General features: G+C 37.9%; 1 protein-coding gene across 3 annotated transcripts in view; it reads right to left on the bottom strand.

Annotated features, from left to right (window-relative positions):
• Positions 1-1,740: 1,740 nt before the first annotated feature.
• Abcb11 (ATP binding cassette subfamily B member 11) overlaps positions 1,741-23,272 on the bottom strand; it is a 78,305-nt gene continuing 56,773 nt past the window's right edge. For 2 of the 3 annotated variants that reach the window (XM_027946155.2, XM_027946156.2), the window contains exons 19-27: positions 22,652-22,756; positions 22,402-22,563; positions 14,437-14,640; positions 13,153-13,394; positions 11,038-11,194; positions 8,965-9,162; positions 5,427-5,633; positions 2,747-2,893; positions 1,741-1,941 (exon numbers count right to left, since the gene is read on the bottom strand). In XM_027946155.2, coding sequence (XP_027801956.1) covers positions 1,741-1,941; positions 2,747-2,893; positions 5,427-5,633; positions 8,965-9,162; positions 11,038-11,194; positions 13,153-13,394; positions 14,437-14,640; positions 22,402-22,563; positions 22,652-22,756 — 1,623 coding nt within the window. Of the gene's footprint in view, positions 1,942-2,746; positions 2,894-5,411; positions 5,634-8,964; positions 9,163-11,037; positions 11,195-13,152; positions 13,395-14,436; positions 14,641-22,401; positions 22,564-22,651; positions 22,757-23,272 lie in introns of all 3 variants that reach the window. The other variant, XM_027946154.2, reaches the window with a different exon arrangement.

The following is a 23,272-nucleotide window of genomic DNA, read 5'->3' as shown; positions in this document are numbered from 1 at the left end:
TGGGTGTACTCTTGCTTGTCACTTTTGCTTTGTATGTTAAAATGTTTCCTAATGATCCTTGGCAGTCTCTGCTTATGCAAAAGGTAGGCACTGAAAAGCCAGGGTATCTCTGAGTGTGTACATATTGTGGGCAAAGGGACTTCACAGTCAGGTACTTCACAGTCAGGTAATCTGGCTAGGAAATATTCTTTGAAAGACTCTGAAGACTCTCAAATATCCTTTGAAAGATTAGCGGACCCATAGATCTCTTTTCTTGCATTGACCAGTTTCTGCAGAGATTCATTCTTCAGTCATCTGCCAGAGGACCGTAGCTAGGGGTCCCTCTGCCCATACACACCTTACACTCAATCCTCTGCCTCCTATGTGTTCATCGCCCCTCAACTGCAACCTGTCTCCCTATGCCAAGCCTGTCTGTGAGTGCCCAGGTGTCCTGCTGGGATCAGGGAAGGGCAGGAGAGGCTCAGCACCTCTGTTGCTACACAGTCTCAGCCCATTCTTGTCTTCAGCCCCATGGGTTCCTCTCCTTCCCACTCCTTGAAGGACCCTATGGCTTATCCTGAGCCTTGCTAGGGGCCTGTAGTACCAAATGGAATGTTCACAATCTTCCCTTCCCCCAACCAGTAGAGGACCGTTTTGTTTTCTCTCATCTTCTAAACCCATTATCTGTTGTTTATTTGCTTCCTGGATCTCAAAATTTTGTTTTCAGCTTCATGTTGCTTTCTGTGTTCTTGTGGTTTTATGCTTTCTTAATTCTTTTAATATCATTTAGTGGTATTCTGAAAAAGCAGGGAAGAATCGAGAGTTTTTCTGCCATATTTAACTGGCTATTTAAATGTTACACCTTAAGAAGCTAAAGCAAGGTAAAAGGCACTATTTTTATTTCATGAATCGGACTTATGGAATAAAGAAAGCAACCAATATGGAGGGGGATGATGAGAAGTATAAGGCTTGGAATAGACCCCACACACACACTTACATACCTCTACCCAACCACACCAGCAGATTTAGTCTAGTAAACAGGAAGTTATGTCTCTCAGCATTCAAGCCCAGCAAGTAGTCCAACAGCTCCTACGTACTTCACCCTGGGGTCCACAACCTCAATCAACACTGGCAAACTGGTAAACCCCTGTTAATCCTTGCCCCTGCCACATCCCTCAGCTTGAGAGCCTCCAGGATGCAAGTCTTCCTTTCCCTATCCTCAGTCTTAGGGATGAATGTATCTGCTTCGTGTGCAAGAAACTATTAGCTGAGAAACACAATTGATCTTTGATCTTTTTGCTCTTTTCACATTTTTTCTTAGTTCAGCTTATTAAGTGCCTATTATAGAGGAAGCTTTATATACACCAAGGGTTCAAAATCACAAATGGCAGTCCTCCTGCCTCGAGGAGTTCAAAGTCTCAGTCACTCCACAGCCTCTCACAACTCCCATGTAGTGATTGTAACTGGCTTCTGCAGAGAAGCACTGTGTGGTGGCTAAACAGCTGCTTGACCTTGGAGTTTCACTCACATTGACTCCAGTTTCTATATGGACATCTAAACTGAATTACTATTGAAGGTCATTAGAAATTAGTCTTGATCTCAGCGTATGGTTATGTCTGTAAGAATAAAATATTAACATTTCTCTTTTCTTTCCCCCATGTGCTGGAGATTGAACCCAGGGCCTTGAGCACAAGCACGTTGGGCAAGTGCTCTACCATGGGACGATGTCCCCAGCTCTAAGTATTACATTCTTGAGTCAGGTCAACTGATGGGGGCTCCAGTAGTGACTAGCTTGTAGTAGGCTCCCTTCTGGGTCATCAGGTCTTCATGGGTCCCCTTTTCAATCACCACCCCTTGTGACATGACAGCGATGATATCCGAATTCTGGATGGTGGACAAGCGATGGGCAATGACAATGCAGGTCCGACCCTCTCTGGCTTTGTCCAGAGCAACCTGAACTGTCTGCAAAGAAAAGACAGAAAGTTGATGCAAAGAGATATGATTGTCCCCAGCCTACCATCATTCAGAGTTCAGTTCAATACCACCTGGGAACAATCCCATACTTAGGGGAAATCCAAAGATTCAGCATAACAGAGGATCAAGCAAATAGAAGATCTATGCATCCATGATTTAAATTGTAGCTCACAGGCTGAGAAATCTCAGCAAGACAAGAAATTTCAGTGAAACTACAAAATCATAGTAAATTTATAAAAATTTGGTGGTCTAATTTATTTAAAGAAAACAATGTAAGTAGAAGTTAAGTGGCATTCTCGATGCTTGTCTTCATTCAGGACATTTTAGCTCTTCCCAGAATGGAATCCTGATTTTTAAGTTGTTAATCATATATTTTGAATTTCAGAATTGTGATTTTTCTCACTTGCATCTCCTTTCATGCAAACTGAACATCAGGTGCCACCTTCTCCTCTTTGTTGTATGTGGCACACCCAAAGTCACATTGCTTGAGAAAATATAAAATGTTATGCCTAACCTATTACAATAAATTATTTTATTATGTTTAAAAAGTTATTTCCCTTTTGAAAAATGTCACTTAACCTGAAGAATCTTTAAAACAATTATTATTTTGGTAAAGTTTTTTTTTTATCTGAAACAAATCTCTGCTAAACCATTTTCTCTAGAGATTATTTTTTGCTTCCACGAAATATTGCCAATTTCTACTGTTAATGAATCAGAAAATTGAAAACAGTACCATTCTTACAGCAAAAGATTAATCTAAAATGATCTACAACTTTAGAAAATCAGTATGTACCTTTTCACTTTCTGTGTCTAGGGCCGAAGTGGCTTCATCTAGGAGCAAAATTTTAGGATCTCGTAGGATGGCCCGAGCAATGGCAATGCGTTGTTTCTCCCCTCGAGAGAGTTGAGATCCCTGGGTCCCAACATTAGTTTCATATTTCTGGAAAAGGTATGGTAAGATTGAGAACTAGAAATGTCCATTGCTTCTGTGCTGTATGGAGCTCACATCAATGACTCCTTTATGAATTTAAATGATTGTTTTTGAACTTGTGGAGAGTGAAAATAATCCTATAAAATCCAGCTAGGACTATAAGAAAATATGAAGTTTGTGCTGGGAAATGAGGGGATTTTTACTCCTCATCTCTGCCTTTCTTTTAGGTTTATATTTTCAATCTCTTTCTCCTTGTCTCCAGGTAAGATCCCAGATAAGAGATCCTCCTTGATTGGAGATTCCCTGATTTCTAAACTCTTAACTGGACAAGATCATCAAATGGAAAAAGCCCAGGAACACAAGTGCTTTTCGAGGGGCTTCCTGCTCCACTCCTTTCCTAGGGAGACACCAATCTAGAACACAAGCCTTGGTTTGCATTTATACATCTAGCTCTGCTATCATGTACAGCTTATTAAATGTATTTGAGCTGCAAGCTTATCTGAAAAAATGCAGTAGTGGTACCCAGATCACATATTTGTTGTGAGTTTTGATGAAATTAGGAAGGAAAGGGGTCTAGCTAGATGCCTGACATGGCTACATTCACAGTGTGTTTACTATGCCTCAGAGATTGTGCACACATACTAGTTGGGACTCAGTATTCACAGAAATCACATTCTCTCAATTTGTAGATGATAAAACTTGAAGACAATAATAAGCAGCAAAAGTGAAATCTAAATTCAGGTAAGCCGGGTACAGTGGTGCACACCAGTAATCCCAGCAGCTCAGGAGGCTAAGGCAGGAGGATTGAGAGTTCAAAGCCAGCCTCGGCAAAAAGCGAGTTGCTGAGCAACTCAGTGAGACCTTGTCTCTAAATAAAATACAAAATAGGGCTGGGGATATGGCTCAGTGGTTGAGTGCCCCTGAGTTCAATCCCCAGTACCAATTAATTAATTAATTAATTAATTCAGGTGTGTCTAGGTAGGTTCTGAATCCTGGCTCTTAACCACTACTCTAACTTGCCTTCCAATTCAAGATCATTCCTTCCCTTGCCTCCCTTGCCCCCTGAAAAATGCTCCACTAAGCCAGATGAGGTCATGGCAGCCTCCTTTATCCTTATAAAGATGAATTGGGCCGTGAAGAGTATTGTGGGCAAGTCTGTAAGAAAAAGAGGCAGTAAATCAACTCCAAGGCAGTTCTTGAGCAAAACATGTAGGTGCTCAATAAACTTTCACAGAATCAGTAGCTCCTCTGGGGTCACACAACTTTGCTTTTTAACTCCAGATGCAGCAAATAATATTTCCCAGGTGTGCTGATTAGGCTGCCCAGGCTAGAACCAGGCCAAGAGGCTAACCTAAGACCTGGGGAGACTTGTGAAAAGAACAAACCAAAACCCTACCCCAAACATTATAAAATTTATAAACATAATCAAATACAAAGGAAATGAATTTTTAAGTGATTTAAAAAAAACATGAAGTGGAGAAAGTACAAGGTAATATTTGGCTCGTACAACTTGGTTTTCATATCTTAATTTTTTTTTGTGGTCAACCACTGTTGAGAGCTACAGCCGAAGGGGCCCCAGCAAACTTCCAGCTGCCGGCTGATGATTGGCTCACAGCGGCCCCAGCAACATCTAGCTGATTGGCTCCTCTGCGGTGATGCTCATTGGGCTGTTTCCCTGCCCTTTCAGACCACGGAGCTGCTCATTGGGGGACTTTTTTGGCTCCGCCCATGCGAACCAGCCAATCGGCCTCAAGAGCAGGAGGATGGGGGGAGGTGGTGAGAGGCTTGTGGGGGAGAGAGAGGCTTGTGGGAAGCCAGTGGTGGCAGTTGGGGCTCTGAGGGTTTTTCCTGAGGAGCTGTTTTGTTTGGCGTGTGTGGTTCTAAAAATAAAGTTAGTTTCTTTTGACAAGTGGCTCCTGATTGTGCCCAGCCAGACTGCCGCAAACCACCAAGAGAGATGCCTGGTGAACAGAAAAATGCTGAGCCAATACTGCACTAAGTTCAGACTTGGCTCTGGTAAAGTAAGAGACACTAAGGCGGCGTGATGTACCCACCACGCACAGCATGAGCTGCCAAGTACCAAGATATTGCGGGGTTAATGACAGCAGCAGCAACAGCAGCTTTCTTTGTATGGCTATTAAGCTCATTCCTTCATTTTTAAGGTTATTTTTTACATTTTAAAGATGAAGTAGACAATCTCACAATGGATAAGAAATTGTCCCAAAGTTATTCACACAGCTAGGAAGTGTCAGCGTGGATTCAAACCCATGTTTGCTCCAAATACGAGGCTATTTTCCATGATATTGAACTAATGCTCAGGACGAAATTGCTGTGTGTATGACAAAGTCTATAGCAACCATTTTGTTAACCATTATACTTGTATGTTGATTTTCAATTATTTTGCTTAAAAGACTAAGACACTGGGAAATAAACTTGGAACTTTCCTCGAGCCACAATTACAACTTTTTTTTTCTTTTCCCATTTTACCTCTCCTCACCCGCCATCCCTGTCTACTACAGGGAACAACACACTCAGTGCTTACCTCAGGGAGTGACATGACAAAGTCGTGTAGCTGAGCCTGCTTGGCAGCTGCTATGACTTTTTCCATGGAAATATCTCTGGTGTTGTCCCCATACTTGATGTTGTCCTTTATGCTACAGGCAAACAACACTGGTTCCTGGGAAACGATGCCAATGTGTGAGCGGAGGAACTGGATGTTCACTTTTCTGCTGTCACGCCCATCTATCATCTGCCAATAGAGGTGATGACAACAGGCATTGAATTTTAATCCCAGGAAGGAAGAAAGCTCGTATTTTGGAGTTAGGAATTATGTGGAACTTTTGTTTTGCTTAAGAAACAACATTCCCAGGCTCTGATCAATGAATTATGTTGCCTTCAACCTCTGGAGCTGGTGTCCGTCAGGAGTGAGTGGTATAGAAATGAACATTGATCAGACTATAGTTTTGTTTGATATTTCCCCAAACTCTAGCTCAACAGGTGGTTCAAAAGAAAAAGACACTCAGGACACCATGTAAATTCAGAAAAACATTCTCATTATACGTTAGTGTAGCACAATCTCTGTAGGTATGTAGAATTGCTCTATTTTGAGGCTCTGTGAATTATGGAGAGGATTTTTCTATGAGAAGCTATAGGACAACATAAAAGTCAAATCTGTATCTGAATTTTACTGATACTACTCTCTGAATAACTGAGATAATAAGCCCAAGGAAGAAAAGAATACATTTGTTCACTCAGCCAATCAACAACCACATACTGAAGTGCTTGCTTCAAATATAGTCTGTTCCTGTGACATAAAAAAAAACACAACGTCTGTTTGCTAGGAAATCACAGTCTAGAAGGCAGATTAATGTAGGTACTTAACTATCTGCCATTTAAGCTGGTTCACTTAAGAGTCTAGAATCATAAAGGTACAGTGTGTCCAATATACAACCATAATGTATTTGGCTCTATGATTTCACGGGAAAAAAGATTATATTAATTGGCATGCACATAATGGGCTTTGCACTTTATGGGCCTCGACTATGTTTTAGTTTTGATTATGTTTTAATTTAGATTATGTTTTAGATAGTCTCTAAGCAATGGAAAATGCAAATATCATTAGAAAAAAATATAAGGCACTTCTTAACAGTTGGCTCTTGCTCATCTTGCTTTACTCATTTTTCATAGTCCGTTTCTCTGCAAAGCATAACTACTTAATTAGAAACTGAGATATTCTCTAATTGTTGTATATGTGGTGTGTTGGAAGCTCCTAGAAGACAGAAGACGTGCTTCATGTTCTCTAAGAATCTCCCACAGAAAGTACTGGATGCCTCACAGATATCCAATTAAATGTTGAAACTATTGAATACCTGCATTTGGTATCTTCTCTAAAAGCAAACAGGAGCTTTTAAAATGATAAGACATGATGTTTTCCTGCTTTAACATATTTGTAGAAATGTTTTACCATGATGTATGATATAATAAAATATATTGTGCCTATGAAATGCAAAAAATCATAATGATTTTTTCCTGGGCCTTGATTTCTACCTATGACAGAGACATATGCTCAGCAAACATGTTAATGTTGGAGAAGTCAAACACAATAGACTCAGCTCCCTGCATCTCACATTCTTCACAATCTACCTGAATAATGGGCATGATGGAGTTGACATTTTGGGAAACTGAATCCTTTCCCTGAAAGAGGTCAGACCTCCAGTGTATTATGCTTTCTAGGTGCATCAGTCACCAAATACTTTCAAATAAATTAAAAGTTTTACACCTAAAATCAGTTATAGAAGTTATTTAAATTACAGGCAATCAACTTCTGCTCCTCATTTTCATAACTTCCCGAATTCTGCCAATTATGCCAATATCTTTTTGCTTATTTCTTTGATTTGCTTTATGCAAGGGAAATTGCCTCTTTCAAGTTTTTCTCTTCATAATGTTATTGGTCTTCATTGTAATGAAGACTATACTATTCAGGAAAATCAAGCCACTTTCAAAATACTAAGGTTAAACAATTGATCAAGTATGGAGCAAAATAAAACATTTTTGGATCCAGGCCTCTGAACCATTTCTTAGAAAACTATCTGTGGATGTATTATAACAAAAGGAGGATAAAAAACAAGAAAGAGGAAAATATGGGAACTATGAATGTGTTGCAGAGAACTCATTGGATGACAACTGTTCACAAGGCCAAGGCTGAAATCAATTCAGGATTTGACAGATATGAGAGCAAGAAGCAGGTCTTTCAGAATAGATGGCAGAACAGAAATATTGGAAGAACATAAAGATTATTTAAAAGGCAGAGAATGGGGGGAAAAAAAGGCCTTTCAGAAAAGCAATCAAGAAAGAAAAGGTAATGCTAATGTGTATCAATAATTGACTATAGGAAGAGCAATATTCACATAACTATGGTAAAAATTATTAATCAATTTTCAACTGTTAGAATCAACCTAATGTAAAAGCAGGAAAGATAATCAATGTTATAAACAGCATGTACTTTTTTTGTGTGTGTTTTATAATATAGAAATACAGTTAAAACTTGACAGGTAAAGGGAGAGATCCAGAAGTGAAAATAAAGTTATGATTGCTAACATCCTCATCTTAGAAAGAATTCAAGAGGTAGTCTCTACAGGTGGTGGAAAAGCAATGAATGTGTACTAGTTAAATTTCCAACTAGAGGAACTAAAAATAATGGAACTATATTGGAAGGAATTGGGTAAAAAGAGGGAGTGGTAAAGGTTACCTAATTTTTCATTTCTTTTTTTTTTTGTTACATTATAATTTAATCTTTCATTTCTTAAAAATAATAAGTCAACAGGGGTCTGAATGCATTAAATCATGACAACATCAGCATGAACATATTATTTAGAGACATGAAAATCATCAGTGGGAAATCTGAAAATAGTTAAAATAGTTGCCTTTGAGCAAGAAAAAGTAGAGGAGTACTAATTTTTGTTAAAAACCTTTATTTATTCTTTGATTTTGTCAACCCCTGAATATATTATTTGAAAACAAAGAAGAGAAAAAAAATGCTGTGAAGAATAACCAAGCAATACATCAATTTCTCAAATATCCTTGCCAAAGCTTTATGATGCCTAGCCAGGCATCATATCAATTTGAGTTCCTTATATTATTTAGACTTGGGTTTTTTGACCCAAGATTGTTTCAGATTTTTCATGCTTGGTCCCCTTTCTTGCTCATTTATCATTGTGTCCGTTGTCACCCCCACATTTTCCATTCCCAGCCATTAGTTTCCTGATTAGTTTGCACTTTCTGCTCCATTTACAGGTAAGTGAATGCTTCTGTCAAATACACTCATCTCCAGCTTTGCAGTGTGACCAGTTTTCCTTACCTAACTGATCAGCAGGCCATCTGGAACTAGGGAGAGTATGTTAGAAATTATGAGGTAGACTCCGGTCAACCATAAAATGATTGGAAATGGAAAATATCCATAGGGCTAAGTGTCTAAGGCAAGCACTTTAGAGTGAGTCTGGCAAGGCACAGTCTTGGAGACCACGTTCAGAGAGATACCTTGCAGAAAGCAAAATTCTCAAAAAAGCATTTGCATGGCTTACCACCTTCCCTTGATCAGGATCATAGAAACGTTCCAATAGCTGAATGCTGGTGCTTTTGCCACATCCACTGCTTCCAACAAATGCCAGTGTCTGCCCTGGATTAACCGACACTGAGAGACCATTCAGAACTTGCTTGTCAGGTCGAGAAGGATAGGTAAACTTACAGTCAACAAAGTCAATTTTTCCTTGGAAATTGTCCTGTGGATGAGAGAATTGGAATTACTCACGTTCCTTCAGAAGCCTAGAATATTTAAAATGCACCTAGATCTACATCATACTGTCTAAGTGAAAAGTATAGGGGTAGCAACTTAATAAAATGACTTTCTACTTCCCACTCTGGCAGGTGTATCATAAAAGAAGACTTGAGCAGCAAAATTAGACATTTGACCTCTTATTCTCATTCTAACCTAAGGGGATTTCCTTGTCCTCCACTCCTTGACGATCTGAATGGAAGAGAAGCTAAAGGATAATACTTCACAGAAGCCAGTCTGAGCTTGCACGACTCTTCCCCCAAAGGCTTAAATTAATAGTATTACACTCAAAATGACTTGGTCTGAAAGTTATTTGAGGTCTGTACTGCAGAGGTGAATACTATAGTGTGTTTAAAACTATATGAGTTATGAACCCTAGAAGTAGACATTTAATAAACCACACAGAGACTTTACTTTTATTGAGCTGAAGGAAAAACAGGTCATTTGACAATTTTTAAGGGAAAGATTTATATCTACTACTGTTTAGGTTTGTTTTGTTTTTTTGAACATAGAATTTTAAATAAATAGGAAAGATTAAAAACACCTCCATGGAGGATCCATTAGGAGGAAAAAAAAAGACTTTTTGTGGCGACTGAATTAATTTTATGGGCATCCACATGGGCTAACATTTGAACTCAGGTGACTATGAATCAAATAAATATTGTTGGATAGGAAGAACTGGTTTATCTCCATTCCACATCAGGGCATCCACAGGAAACATGCTATCGGGTAGATCTCAAAAGACATCTGGCTTTGTTCATACTCAAACTCAGTGTGTTTTATATTACATAGAATTTAGCATTCATTGACTTTGACTCCAGTTGTCCCAAAAGGGTTCATGTTGTTGGAAGCTTGGTACCTAGTGTGGCAATGCTGAGAAAGGTGTAGAACATTTAAGAGGTAAGCCTTAATGCCAGGTGATTGGGTCACTGAGGCACTGCCTTTGGAAGAAATTAATGTCATTCTTGTCATACCCTGTTAGTTCTTGAGAAAAGGCTGCTATAGAGAAGGAGGACTGGCCCCTGCCCATGCTCTTACTTCCTGTCTCACTATGGATCTTTCCTTCATGTATTCTTTCTTGCCATCCCACCACCGTGTGTCGCAGCCCAGGGGGCCTTCCCAAGAGGCCAAATCAGCGGAGCCAACTGATCTTGGATTTACAGCCTCCAAAATTGTGAACCAAATACATCTCTTTTCTTTTCTACACAGTCTCAGACACTTTGTTACAGTAATGAAAAATGGACTAATAACAATTGGATCTTGTTGCCTTATTCAGTTGCCAGCTTTGTGAATAAATTTTGATACTAGTTTCTCTCTCTCTCTCTCTCTCTCTCTCTCTTTCTTTCTTCTCTCTCTCTCTTTCTTTCTTTTCTCTCTCTTCTCTCTCTTTCTTTCTTCTCTCTCTTTCTCTCTCTCTCTTTCTTTCTTTCTTTGTATCCGGGATTGAACTCATGGGGACTCACCACTGAGTCACATCCCTAGCCCTATTTTTTATTTTTATTTAGAGACAGGGTCTCACTGAGTTGCTTAGTGCCTCGATTTTGCTGAGGCTGGCTTTGAACTCTCAATCCTCCCAGCTCACCCTCCCAAGCCACTGGAATTACAGGTGTGCATGCCGCTTCATTCCTTTATGTTTATAAATATAATCTCTGTCCATTCTCAGTGCAGTATGAACAAATTCAAACTAGAAATTTAGAAATTAAGTGATATTATCTGACCATTCCCAGTGGTCATTCTGTGTGTGCACACACAAACACACACACACACTCATATACACCCCCCCCCACACACACAAGCACAACTCCCTTGGTCCAATACTTACCCATTTTTCACCTGCAGTACTGTATGTACTAATTGGGGGCCGTCGGTCCAGCAGCTGAAAAAAGCGTGCAGCTGATATTTTAGCTTTGGCATAACTTGGGGTATAGGAGAATGTTCTTCCAATAGCTGTCGCACTCAGTACAACTGCAGAAATCACCCTGCAATCAGACACCCAGGCAGAGAAGGGTGGGTATGGTTGGTGTGAAGGTCAAGAGGCAGTAATTTGGGGGTCTAACCTTGGTTCTGTTGGGAAAGAATCAAGTAGCCTTTAGCAAATCACTTGTCTGGGAATGTGGGAATTGGAGAGATTTGCAAACTGTATTTAATGAAAAGGGGTAAGGGGTAGACTGAGCAAGGTAGAGCTCAGACCTCCAAACCCTGATTCCACCATAATGGTTTTTATTTAAAATTTTTTTGGTTTAAAGGGGGAAAATCTTTGAAAAACATTTTTTAAAAGAAGGGGGCTTGAAATATCACCAGATTTTTTGATTTTCTTACAATTCTAACATTCTTTGGATCAATGGTAAGTACATAACAGATAATGATGGGGGATTTAAGTATCAATTCTGTGCCAAGCTTGCAGATAATTCATGCTTCAGACAAGATTCAATTGCCTGAATCTTTCTACTTGTCTCAGCCTCTAACTGTATTCAAAATGGGTCTTAAAAACAAATAAATGGGTGAACACAGAATGATAAATCTGGAAAGAGACAGCTTTGCTGCTACCTAGACCATGACATAAGGGGCAACCCTCAAAGCTGTCCATCTGCACCTCCATTCATAGGGTGCCTGTCTGGGGTAAGAATGGGGTCAGGGATGTGTCTTTGTGCATCTTACTGCTCAGCTTAGGAGCAGAACTTGTTATAGGTCAAGGTTGCAAAAGCAAACATCTCCAGGAGCCCAGTCTAAAGCTTAAGGGATTGAAAGCACTTGGAATAAAATGAGAAATTATGAAAAAATGACTTTCCAGTTTTAAAAGCAAACCCGGAAATTGGCTGTGTAGTCTCAATTTTTACATGCTGGAAAGTAATTCTCTAAAAACCCTTATATAGGCTGGCAATGTGCTCAGTAGTAGAGCACTTGCCTAGCATGCAAGAGGTTCTGAGTTCAATCCCCAGTACTGCAAGCAAATGAAAAAAACAAAAACTTTTCTACAAACTAACAAAAACAAGTCAACAATTGGTATTACCAGATTTGGGTTAGTATTTTAAATATGCAAAGACTTGGAAAGGAATTTCTTAGTAGAAGTGGGCAGAATAGAAGTGCTAGAAAGATATCAGATGAAAAGACAGAACTCTTGGCTAGCAAATGAAACCTGAAAGAACAAATTTTTATTGGGACCACTTTTCGTAATACTTTCCAAGTCTTTCTCAGACTGTCTCTCCCCTCACTGCCCCTACCATATCCATATACATGCGCACTCCATCTCCTGTTACCCTGACACCCCCAGTCTCTCACCTCTAGAAATGTAAGAAACTAGACTCAAAACTAATCTTATGATCAAAGCAGACTCTGGCTAAAAATAAGGAACCTAATGCCCCTGAATAGTCTATTCTGTCTCTACATAGGGGAAGTCGGCTGGAAAACTGTTCTCTTTGCAAGAGAGGGGTAGAGTTCAAATATGATAGCCCTATGAACCATTTTCTAAAGACCTCTGGAGATTTTCAGCATTAATAAACATAGTAGATTGTAAATATGATCACCTTAATTCATCCTTCATACATCCCTTTGCAATGTGACTTTGTTACTCCTCTCATCAAAAGATGTATTCTATTTCTTTAGTCTTTAAATCTGGGCTTGGTTGTATGACTTTCTTTGGTTAAAGAGACATCAGAAAATGTGGCACATAGAAAGTGCCAGCACACTGGGGCGTGCCTTTTTCTGCTGCACTTGAAACTCTGAGACCATTTATGAAGAAAGTAAGCTCATCTACTAGAGAGGCCACATGGAAACAAGTTATACCCAAAGCCTAAAGGACAGAGCCCAGGCCAGAAGAACCACCAGATCACCCACAGAACCTTATGAAATAACAAATCCCAGCTGTTTTAGATACAGCACTTAGGCTTCTCCTCCTTAGAATGCTGATCTTTTGTGATGTTGGTGGGACATTCCTCACCTGAACACAAAGCGGAAATGCAGTTCTTCGTTGGAGATTAAGTAACCTCCAAATCTGTAGGAAGCAGAATTTGCAATAAATGCTATGCTTTGGGAAAAGGCATAACAAAATCCATAGATATTCGCTTTTTTAACGGCTGTCTTGAAGGGTTTCATCAGCTCAGCTTCAAATGCTTCTATGAAATGCTTTTGCATGCCAATTCCAGCAATAGTGCGGATGTTATTGAGGGCTTCGCTGGTAATCTGACAAATGAAAAAGTAGGGAAAGACAGAAGGGGCAGGAGAGGTACACGTGGTTATCCTGAAAAGCTCTTAAACTTTGCTAATTCGTTTGATCTTAGCCAAAAGGCCGAGAAGCAATTGCTAATTCATTTGAAAAGTCTGTATCTTTAGATGTCTTCTGAGACAAAAGATAAGTTAATATAAATGTAAACTATTAGATTCTATTTATTAAAAATTAATTTGACCAAATATTAACTTAAATATAAAGTTAATCTTTTATTCTATACTAAAATATTTGTTTCAACCCATATTCTAAGGTAAACAATCACTGTTTCTGAATTAGGGTCTTATCCCTAACAAAGGTACAAAGGTGGGCTATTTCTACCACTGGGATATGAAACTTTTTGACTTTTGCCTACTTGGGCAGTATCATTCACTCTCAAAAGACCCAGATTACAGTGAATTTGTTAAGAGTGAGTGTATGTAGGGGAGGTGTGTGATTTTTTTACCTGATAAATGTCTATACCCTCATTTTCCCCTAATGATCAGATATTAGTTGAAATAGATTTTTTTAACATGCATAGCTAAAACATAAGTGTATTTGAAACCTAAATTGCAGATCATGATTCTATTTGGGAAAGGCATTTATTTACCACAAGCCTAGAAGACACTAAAGTGTAAAAATTCAACGTGTGCCATTAAAAAGATCTCCTCTCTGTGTGGACAACAGGATCCAAGATCAACTCAAAATGCCTAATGGACAGAAAACTGAACTATCTACCTCTACAAGTGAGAATACACCAAACTGGGACATGGAACAAGTAATAATTCAAGAGGAAATCAAACACGTAAATATCTGTGTTCATCCCACTATTTTTCCTTGCCAGTTCAAACACACAGCAGCAGAGCTTCATTGGCATAGTCTTTGCCTAGATACAAAAAACTAGTGTAAGGTCTCTAAATATTCCTGTCTGCTTCCTTAAATCTCTTTGTAGTCCCTACATTTAACAGTTTGTCTCAGGGACACTCAGCTATAAGCAGAAAATTAGGTCTGTAAGATTACCTGTCCTGCCCTCTCCAGAGCCTTCTTGTCTTGAGAGGCAAATCCTGTCAACATTCTGGTCTGTAGGGCTCCTGATAAAGCCAAGAAGGGGAAGAAGCTCAATATGACCAGGCTGAGCTTCCAGCTACTGAGGAAGGCAACAATTATGGCCACAGTGAGATTGGTGATGGAATTGACCATCATCCCAATTTGAGAGCCAGCAGCCTGCAAACAAAAAGCAACCGACTCAACTCAGACACACAGTCTTTACCAAATGCCATTATGTGAAAAACCTATTTTATACAAAAAAGATAGGCTTTTGTCTTATTGTGATAAAATATATATAACATTATTTATCATATTAGTCATTCATAAGTGTACAGTTCAGGGACATTCAAACCATTCATAATATATGACCATCACCACATTGACACCCAAAATGTTTACATCATCTGTAAATCTGTACCCATTAAACAGTAACTTCCATTTCCTCCTTCTTCCACGTCACTGGTAACTTCTATTTTTTTCTCTGCCTCTATGAATTTGCATATTCTAGGTGTTTCATATAAGGAGAATAATAAAGTATTTGTCCTCTGTGTCTAGTTTATTTTGCTAAGCATAATGTTTTCAAGGTTCATCTACATTGTAGTACATATCCAATGATATTCCTTTTGAAGGCTGAATATATTCCATTGTATGTATTTATCACATTTTGTTTATTTATTTTTCCACTGATGGACACTGGTTCTACCACCTTTTGGCTATAGTGAATAATGCTGCTGTGAACATTGATGTACAAATATGTGTCCAAGTCTTTACTTTCCATTCTTTTGATTACAGACTGTGTTAATTAGTTTTTCATCACTGTTACCAAAACACCTGACAAGAACAACTTAGAGGAGGAAGAGTTTATTTGGGGATCATGGTTTCAGAGGCCTAGTCCATGACTGGCTGGTTCCAAGGAAGAAATATTATGATGAAAAGGCACAGCAGAGGAAAGCTGTCAGCTCATGGCAGCCAGAAGGCAGGGAGATAGAGGAGAGGAGAGGAGAGACGAGGAGAGGAAAAGGAAAATATGTGAGGACCAGTGACAAGATATAATTCGACCTACTTTCTCCAATCCCATCCCACTGTCCCAACAATACCACTCAGCATTCCATTCAAATTATTAACCATTAAATGGGTTGATCCACTGGTGAGGCTATGGCTCTCATAATCTAATCATCTCACCTCTAAACATTCTTGTATTGTTTAACGCTGGAGAACACCAGAATTCAACAGCAGAGGAATGGAAACTGTAAAAATCCAGAGATCTGGGACAGCAGCATAGCAAGAGGAACAAAATATCCCAGCACTGCCACCCCTGCTTCATAACAGGGGGAGGTGGAGTTCCTTCTCAATAGAGGTAAACATGAGAGAGTCCCAGAAAACTCTACCAGCATGGATACTGACTATCCTAGCTATTGGAAAGTTTCATGGCCCTTGCAGGCTTAGAACCTAAAGATAAGAGGCCTGAAATATGCATCATATCTGACTTTTAAAGAGGATTTCAATTCATCCATCAGGAAGCCCCCAAGGTGCTGTAACCAGAAGTCATCTTAAGAAAGGACCTACTGTCTGAATTTGAATTGCTTTAGGGCTCAAAAAACCCTGCATATTCCTATCTCTGGGACTCCAGAGAAATTCCATTGTACTGGCTCATGGGTAGCTTCCTCCTAAGCCAAACTTGGCTTGGTGGAGTGAATGACAGAAATCTAATGAGATGGCTATATGATGGGGAGAAGTTGTTGTGAAAAGGAGGGGAGCAGAAGGTGCTGTCCTGAAGAGCTGGGGGATAGAGATCATGCTCTCTGAGACCCAAGGCATAGCCAGTCACATGTGGTTTAACACTGGTGCCAGGACTGAGGGCAGTTGCCCACATGTTTCCCACTCCTTTCCCAGGAACATGAATGGGTGCCTGTTGCTAAAAAGGTGAGTAAAGAACTCTGTGGTTCTAGGCCCTATCCAGCAAGACATGCTAGGGCAGTTTCAAGCATGGCTGAAACTGAAAACATGGCTGTATCCCCACCCCTAGAGGACATAGCCTTAGAAGAGCTGGAAGGAAACTTGACCCAGAGGAAAGGAGAGGAGAGGAGAGGAGAGGAGAGGAGAGGAAAGACGAGGAAATCAAACACGTAAACATCTGTATTTTACTCATATACTGCTCTTGTTCATTCCTGTGAGCACCTCAGTTGAAAGGAATTTTTCCCCCTTCTAGCTATGACCCAATTCCACTCAATTCCTGGTGTGCTCTATAAGTGAGAGAATCAAAGAGATGAAAGCCCCAGCTATTGCCCCATCCCCAGGTATGCACAGCAAGGGGTGTCTGAGGTCCCACTCCTGGTGAGCAGAGTCAGTGGAAGCAGAGAGGAAGAACATAACTTGTGCTGCCCCAGCACCTATGTGGGTTCCTTGCATCGGTCCCTTCACATATTGTCTATCATGCATTGTTGACAAGACTGGGTGGGAATGCAATTGAGTGGAGGCTCTAATTCCTGCCTTAGCATCTCCTGATAGAGCACCTAAACCCACACCAATATCTGATCAGAGGACAAGTGCTTCGGACACCTCATCACTATTGCAGCAGCCAGACCAGAGACCCATTCAAGTCAAGATAGCTAGTCTCAACAAACTAAAGAAATCCCCATCACTTGATGGGTTCAACCCTCTCACTATAGGAGTAGTCACACAGGGTGCCTGACATACTGTATACACCACACCAGCCTGAACTGCTAGTGTTCCCACGCTTGTATGACCAGCAGAGATAGTCTATCTCTCGAACTCTGATATTGTACACACTGTGCCCAAATTCACTAATCACAGACAAAGCAGCTACAGGAAGATTACATTGTGATATCGAAGTGGCAATAAACCCACCATAAATGGACACAGTTTCAGGAAATGTGCTTAATAAGAAGGCCATCCCATAAATTCAGTAGAAATATTAGATTCATTATATGTGCAAATTTTATCACAATTAACAAAAGAAATATGAAAAATCAAGGTAATATGACACCTTCTAAAGCTCTTAACTCTCTAGTAACAAATTCCAAAAGTATCAAAGTAAATTAAATGCTTGATAAAGAATTCAAAATGATGATTTTTAAAAAGTAAGCTCAATGAGAATACAGATAAACAGTTAAATGAAATCAGGAAGATGATTTAGGAGACAAATGAGAAATTCAACAAAGAGAGATTTTGAAAATGAAATAAATCTTGGAAATGAAGAACTCGATAAGTCAGACAAAAAGACCAGTTGAAAGCTTCAACAACAGACTAGATAAAACAGAAAGATTAGTGGAAATTAAAGATAGGTCTTTTGAAAAATCATGTTCAGAGAGAAATAAAGAAAAAAAAAAGAAAGAATGAAGATAGCATAAAAGATCTTTGGGACGCTATTAAAAGGCTAAATGTCTGCAACATTGGCATACCCAAAGGGGAAGAAACAAAGATGAAGGGCATAGGCAAACTGTTCAAAAAATAATAGCAGAATATTTCCCTAATCTTGGGAAAGACATAAACATCCACATATAGGAGGTCTGTACAATCTCAAACAGACATGACCAGAAAAAATCCTCACGATGACATTTTATGGTCAAACTTTCAACAGTTCAGGACAAAAAAAGAACTTAAAATCTATGAAGAAAAGCACCAATACCCCAATAGACTAACAGCAGAATTCTTGGAAGAAATTCTATAGGCTAGGAGGGCATGGAATGATGTATTTTAAGTCCTGAAAGAAAAAACTGCCAATGCAGCAAGGTTATTCTTCAGAATTGAATAAGAAATAAAGATAAGCAAAAACTAAGGGAATTCATGACTACTAGACCAGTCTTATAAAAGATGTTGAAGGGAGTCCTATACCCAGAAAAGGAAGAAAAATAACTACTATCATAATAGCATGTAAAAGTATAAATCTCGATAAAATAGGTACACCAATGAGAAACATAAGAGTCAAACATCATCAATACAGTAAATCACTAAACCACAAAGATGAATAAGAAGGAAGAAATGAACAAAGAATAATAATAATAATAAAAAACTAGAAGAAAATCAACAAAATGGCAGGCACAAGGCCTCACTTTTCTTTAGTAACTCTGAATGTAAATGGTCTTAATTCTTTATTTAAAAGATGGAGAAAAAATGGTGGAGTAGAGGAAGGCTGCACTTTCCAGTTTCACAGTGGCTCAGAATTGAAATAGCAGGAAAACTGCTTCTCAGTAATGTGGTTGACTGAGAAAACTCATTGAAATTCAATACTGCACAGAGACTCAGACCCAGAAATTCTGGTACTTTGTGGGACAAGAAAAAGCACATCAAGAATCAAGCCAGTGGTGGCAGCAGCACTACAGAGGGGAGAGGTTACACAAAGGCAAAGAGAGAAACACAGTCGTGTTTATAGCTATGATTGCCTACATAAAAATATCAGAAAGATTCCCAAGCATACAACCTAATGATGCATTTCAAGGTCCTAAAAAGTAAGAACAAACCAATTCCAAAACCAGTGGAAGAAAGAAAATAATTAAGATTAGAGCCAAAATTAATGAAAATAGAGAATTTAGAAAGATAATACAAAGGATCAGTAAAACCAAGATTGGTTTTTTGAAAAGATGAACAAGATTTATAAACTCTTAGTCAAACTAACCAAGAGAGAAAAGATCAATATTAATAAAATTAGAGATAAGAAAGGAGATATCACTGCAGACATTATAGAAATCCAGAGAATCATTAGGTACTACTTTGAAAACTGATACACCAATAAATTGGAAAATCTAGAAGTGGACCAATTTCTGGACATGTATAACCTACCAAAATTAAACCAAGAGAATATAGAAAAACCTAAACAGGCTAGGTACAAGTGATGAGATTGAAACAGGAATTAAAAGCTTTCAACAAAGAAAAGTCCAGAACCCAGTGGAATCTCAGCTGAATTTTACCAGAGGTTTCAAGAGGAATTAATGCCAATGCTCCTCAAGTTATTTCATAAAAAAGAAAAGAGTGGAACTCTTCAAAATTCATTCTATGAACTCAGTATCATCCTCATACCAAAACTAGATAAGAAAACCTCAAGGTGAGCAAACTACATACCAATATCTTTGAGGAACATAGATGCAAAAGCCCTTGATAAAACATTAGAAAATCATATTCAACAACATATTAAGAAGCTTATACATCTGATCAAGTTTTTTCATCAGGGATGCAAGAATGGTTCAACATATGCAAATTAATAAGTATAATTTACCACATAAATAGAATTAAGGACAAAAATCACATAATTATCTCGATATATGCAGGAAAAGCCTTCAACAAAATTCAGCACCCACTGAAGAAACTCAGGATAGAAGAAACTTCATAAAGGATATATATGACAAACCCAAAGCCAACCTCAGACTGAACAGAGAAAACCTGGACATATTTCTTAAAAATCAGGAATAAGATAAGAATATCTACCCTTATTACTCCTATTCAATACAGTACTTGAAAGTTTAGCTAGAGCAATTAAGAATTAAGAGAAAGAAATTTAAGGGATACAAAAATAGAAAAAGAAGAATTCAACTTATCACTATCTGCAGATGATATGATCATATACTTAGAAGATTCAAAAAGCTTCATCAAAAGACTTCATCAAATAATGTCCATCACATTATTATCCAAAGTACATGTATGAAGACACAAATTTATGTGAATACATTTTGTATACAACTAGAGATATGAAAAATTGTGCTCTATATGTGTAATAAGAATTTTAATGCATTCCACTCTCATATATAAATTTAAAAATTAATTTTAAAAAGACTACTGGAGATAATAAAAAGCTTTAGTAAAGTAAAAAAAAAATAGAAAAATCAATAGCTTTTCTATACACCAATAATCAATCCACTGAAAAGGGTATTAGGAAAACAATTCCATTTAAAATGGCATCAAAAAATATAAAATGCCTAGAAAAAAATCTAAGCTGGAAGACCTCTACAATGAGAATTAAAGAACACTGAAGAAAGAAGTTGAAGAAGACACTAGAAGACAGAAAGACCTCCCACATTAATGGGTAGATGGAATTAATATTGTTAAAATGGCCCTGTTACCAAAAACAATCTACAGATTACAGATCCAATGCAATCACCATCAAAATTCCAATGACATTTTTCACAGAACTAGATAAAAAGTCCTAAAATTTCATGTGGAAGAATAAGACCCAGAATAGCCAAAGTAATTCTAAGCCGGAAGAGCAAAGCTGGAAGTATCACAATACCCAATTTTAAATTATACTGCTGAGCTGTAGCAACGGAAACATCGTGGTACTGGTATAAAATCAGATGCATAGAACAATGAAATAGAACAGAAAACACAGAGACAAACCCACACAGATATAGTCATCTGATACTTAATAAAGGTGCCAAGAACATATGTTGAAGAAGGCAGCCTTTTAAATGGTGCTGGAAAAATTGTATATATGTTAAGTAGAAAAATTAAATTAGACTAGATTCAGAAAGTCAAAGATCATATCTTTCCCTCTCATACTTGAAAACTACAGATAAAAGGGGGAGAGAGAAAAGTGGGGAGAAAAATTTTATGAAAATAGAAGGAGAAAAGTAGAGATAGGATAAAAATGGGAGGGAGGAAAAGAGGAAATGGGAAGGTACTGGGGAAAGAAAATGACCAAATTATGTTATATGCATGTATGAATTTATCATAATGAATCCCACTATTATGTATATTTATAGTGCACCAATATAAATTAATTATAAAAGAAATACAGATTGGATGAGTGGATTAAAAAACAAGACCAATAATATACTATCTTCAAGAAACTCATCTCAACCATAAAGACACACAGACTGAAAGTAAAAGGATTAAAGATGCTATTCCAAGAAAATGGAATTTTAAAAAGGTGGTACTTATATCTGACAAAATGGACTTTATGACAAAAAAGAGTAAGAAGAAACAAAAAGGTTACTCTATAATGACAAAGGAAGAAGATACAATAATTATAAATCTACATGCACCTAATATCTTTATAAAACAAACACTATTAAACCTACAAGGAGAGATAGACTCCTATATAATAATACTGGGGCATATCAATATCTCAATTTTGCCAATGCAGAGATGATCTAGACAAAAAAGTCAACAAAGAAACCTCAGAATTAAACTACACTCTAAATCAAATGGACTTAGACATTTACAGAACATTCCATCCAACACCTGAAGAATTCACATTCTTTTCATCAGCACATGGAACTTTCTCTAGAATAGATCAAGAAAAAACTTTTAATAAGAAATCATATCCTGTATCTTTCCTGATCACCATGGAATGATACTAGAAATCAAAGGAAACTTTAGAAATTATACAAATACATGGAGATTGAACAACATACTTTGAACAAACAAGTAGGTCATTGAGGATGTCAAAGGGAAACCTAAAAGTCCCTTATAACAAAAAAAATAAATAAATAAACTACCAAAATCTGTAGGATTCAGCAAAAGCAACTTTAAGAGTGTCTACATCAAAAACAAACAAACAAACAAAAAGAAAAAAAAGATAGATTTCAAATAAACAACCTAATGACGCATCCTAAGGTCTTAGAACAGCAAGAACAAACCATACCCCAAATTAGTATAAGGAAAGAAATAATAAAGATCAGAGCAGAAATAAATGATGTACAGTCATAAAATATCCTCCATGGATAGGATTCATGCCACTACAGAAGAAGCTGCAGGGAGCATCCTAGTCCCTTTGATCCTGTATCACATGAAAATGGCACATGAAGCTGTCATATTTGAATCAGAGAGAATAAGCCCTCATCAGACACTGAGTCTGCTAGTGATTGGATCATAAACTACCCAACCTACCAAACTGCAAGAAATAATTCTATTATTTATAAATTACCCAGTTTAAGATATTTGTTCACAGCAGCCCAAACAGACTAAGAGACCCAAATAGCTTACCCCTTGAACTTGGGAAGCATCTGTAGCAAGTCTTGTTGCCAGTGTTCCAGGACTATTTCTGAGATCATCAAACCAGCCAATGTCTTGCCCTAACATTGCCTTGAAACCAAATTTACGTAGCCTTTTTGTGAGGAGCTCTCCAGATTTAGCAAAGGTGTATCCCTAAAAATATAAAGGAGTCTTTAGTGATACTTTAACATGAAAAGAGATGAAACAGCTAAATCATTTAATGAAAAATAAAACTCCTTACCTGCAGAAATTGGGTGAAAACAGATATACAGCCTAGTCCTACAAAAAGTAGGCATATCCCTTCAATGTTTGACCTTTGTTGCTCTTTATCAGGAATTGAAAAATTCTTTGGAAGATAATAAGCAAGAAAGAAAACTTTTTTATTATAAACAATAACACATACATTCAAATATGCTTAAACAAAATTTCTCTCTACAGGTCTCTATTCATTTGTCCAAACCCATACAACGTACATTAAGAGTGAACCTTAATGTATTCTAGGTTCTTTGGGTGATCGTGAAGTGTCAGTGAAGCTTCATGAATGTAAGGAATATACCATGCTGGTAGAGGGTGCTGATCATGGGAAAGGGCAGGGGGTATATGGGAAATCGTCATACCTTCCTAATTTTGCTATGAACCTAAAGGCACTTAAAAAAAAACTTTAAAAATGGTTTTACATTAAAATACTAGTAATTAAACAGAAGTTAGCTATGAACATTAAATATTAATCCCTTGTGGGGCAGAATGCCTGATCAATGAAAATCAATGGTGAAAATTACAGAATTTTTGCATTGTTTCTTTGCCTGACTTAAGCAGTTATGTTGGCTTTTGTCTGACACAGAAGTCCTTCAAGTAATAAGGT

The sequence above is a fragment of the Marmota flaviventris genome, chromosome 11 (genome assembly GCF_047511675.1).
Source record: "Marmota flaviventris isolate mMarFla1 chromosome 11, mMarFla1.hap1, whole genome shotgun sequence".
NCBI lineage: Eukaryota > Metazoa > Chordata > Mammalia > Rodentia > Sciuridae > Marmota > Marmota flaviventris.
Note: the sequence above shows the minus strand (reverse complement) of the source record. Positions and strands in the feature narration are given on the sequence as shown.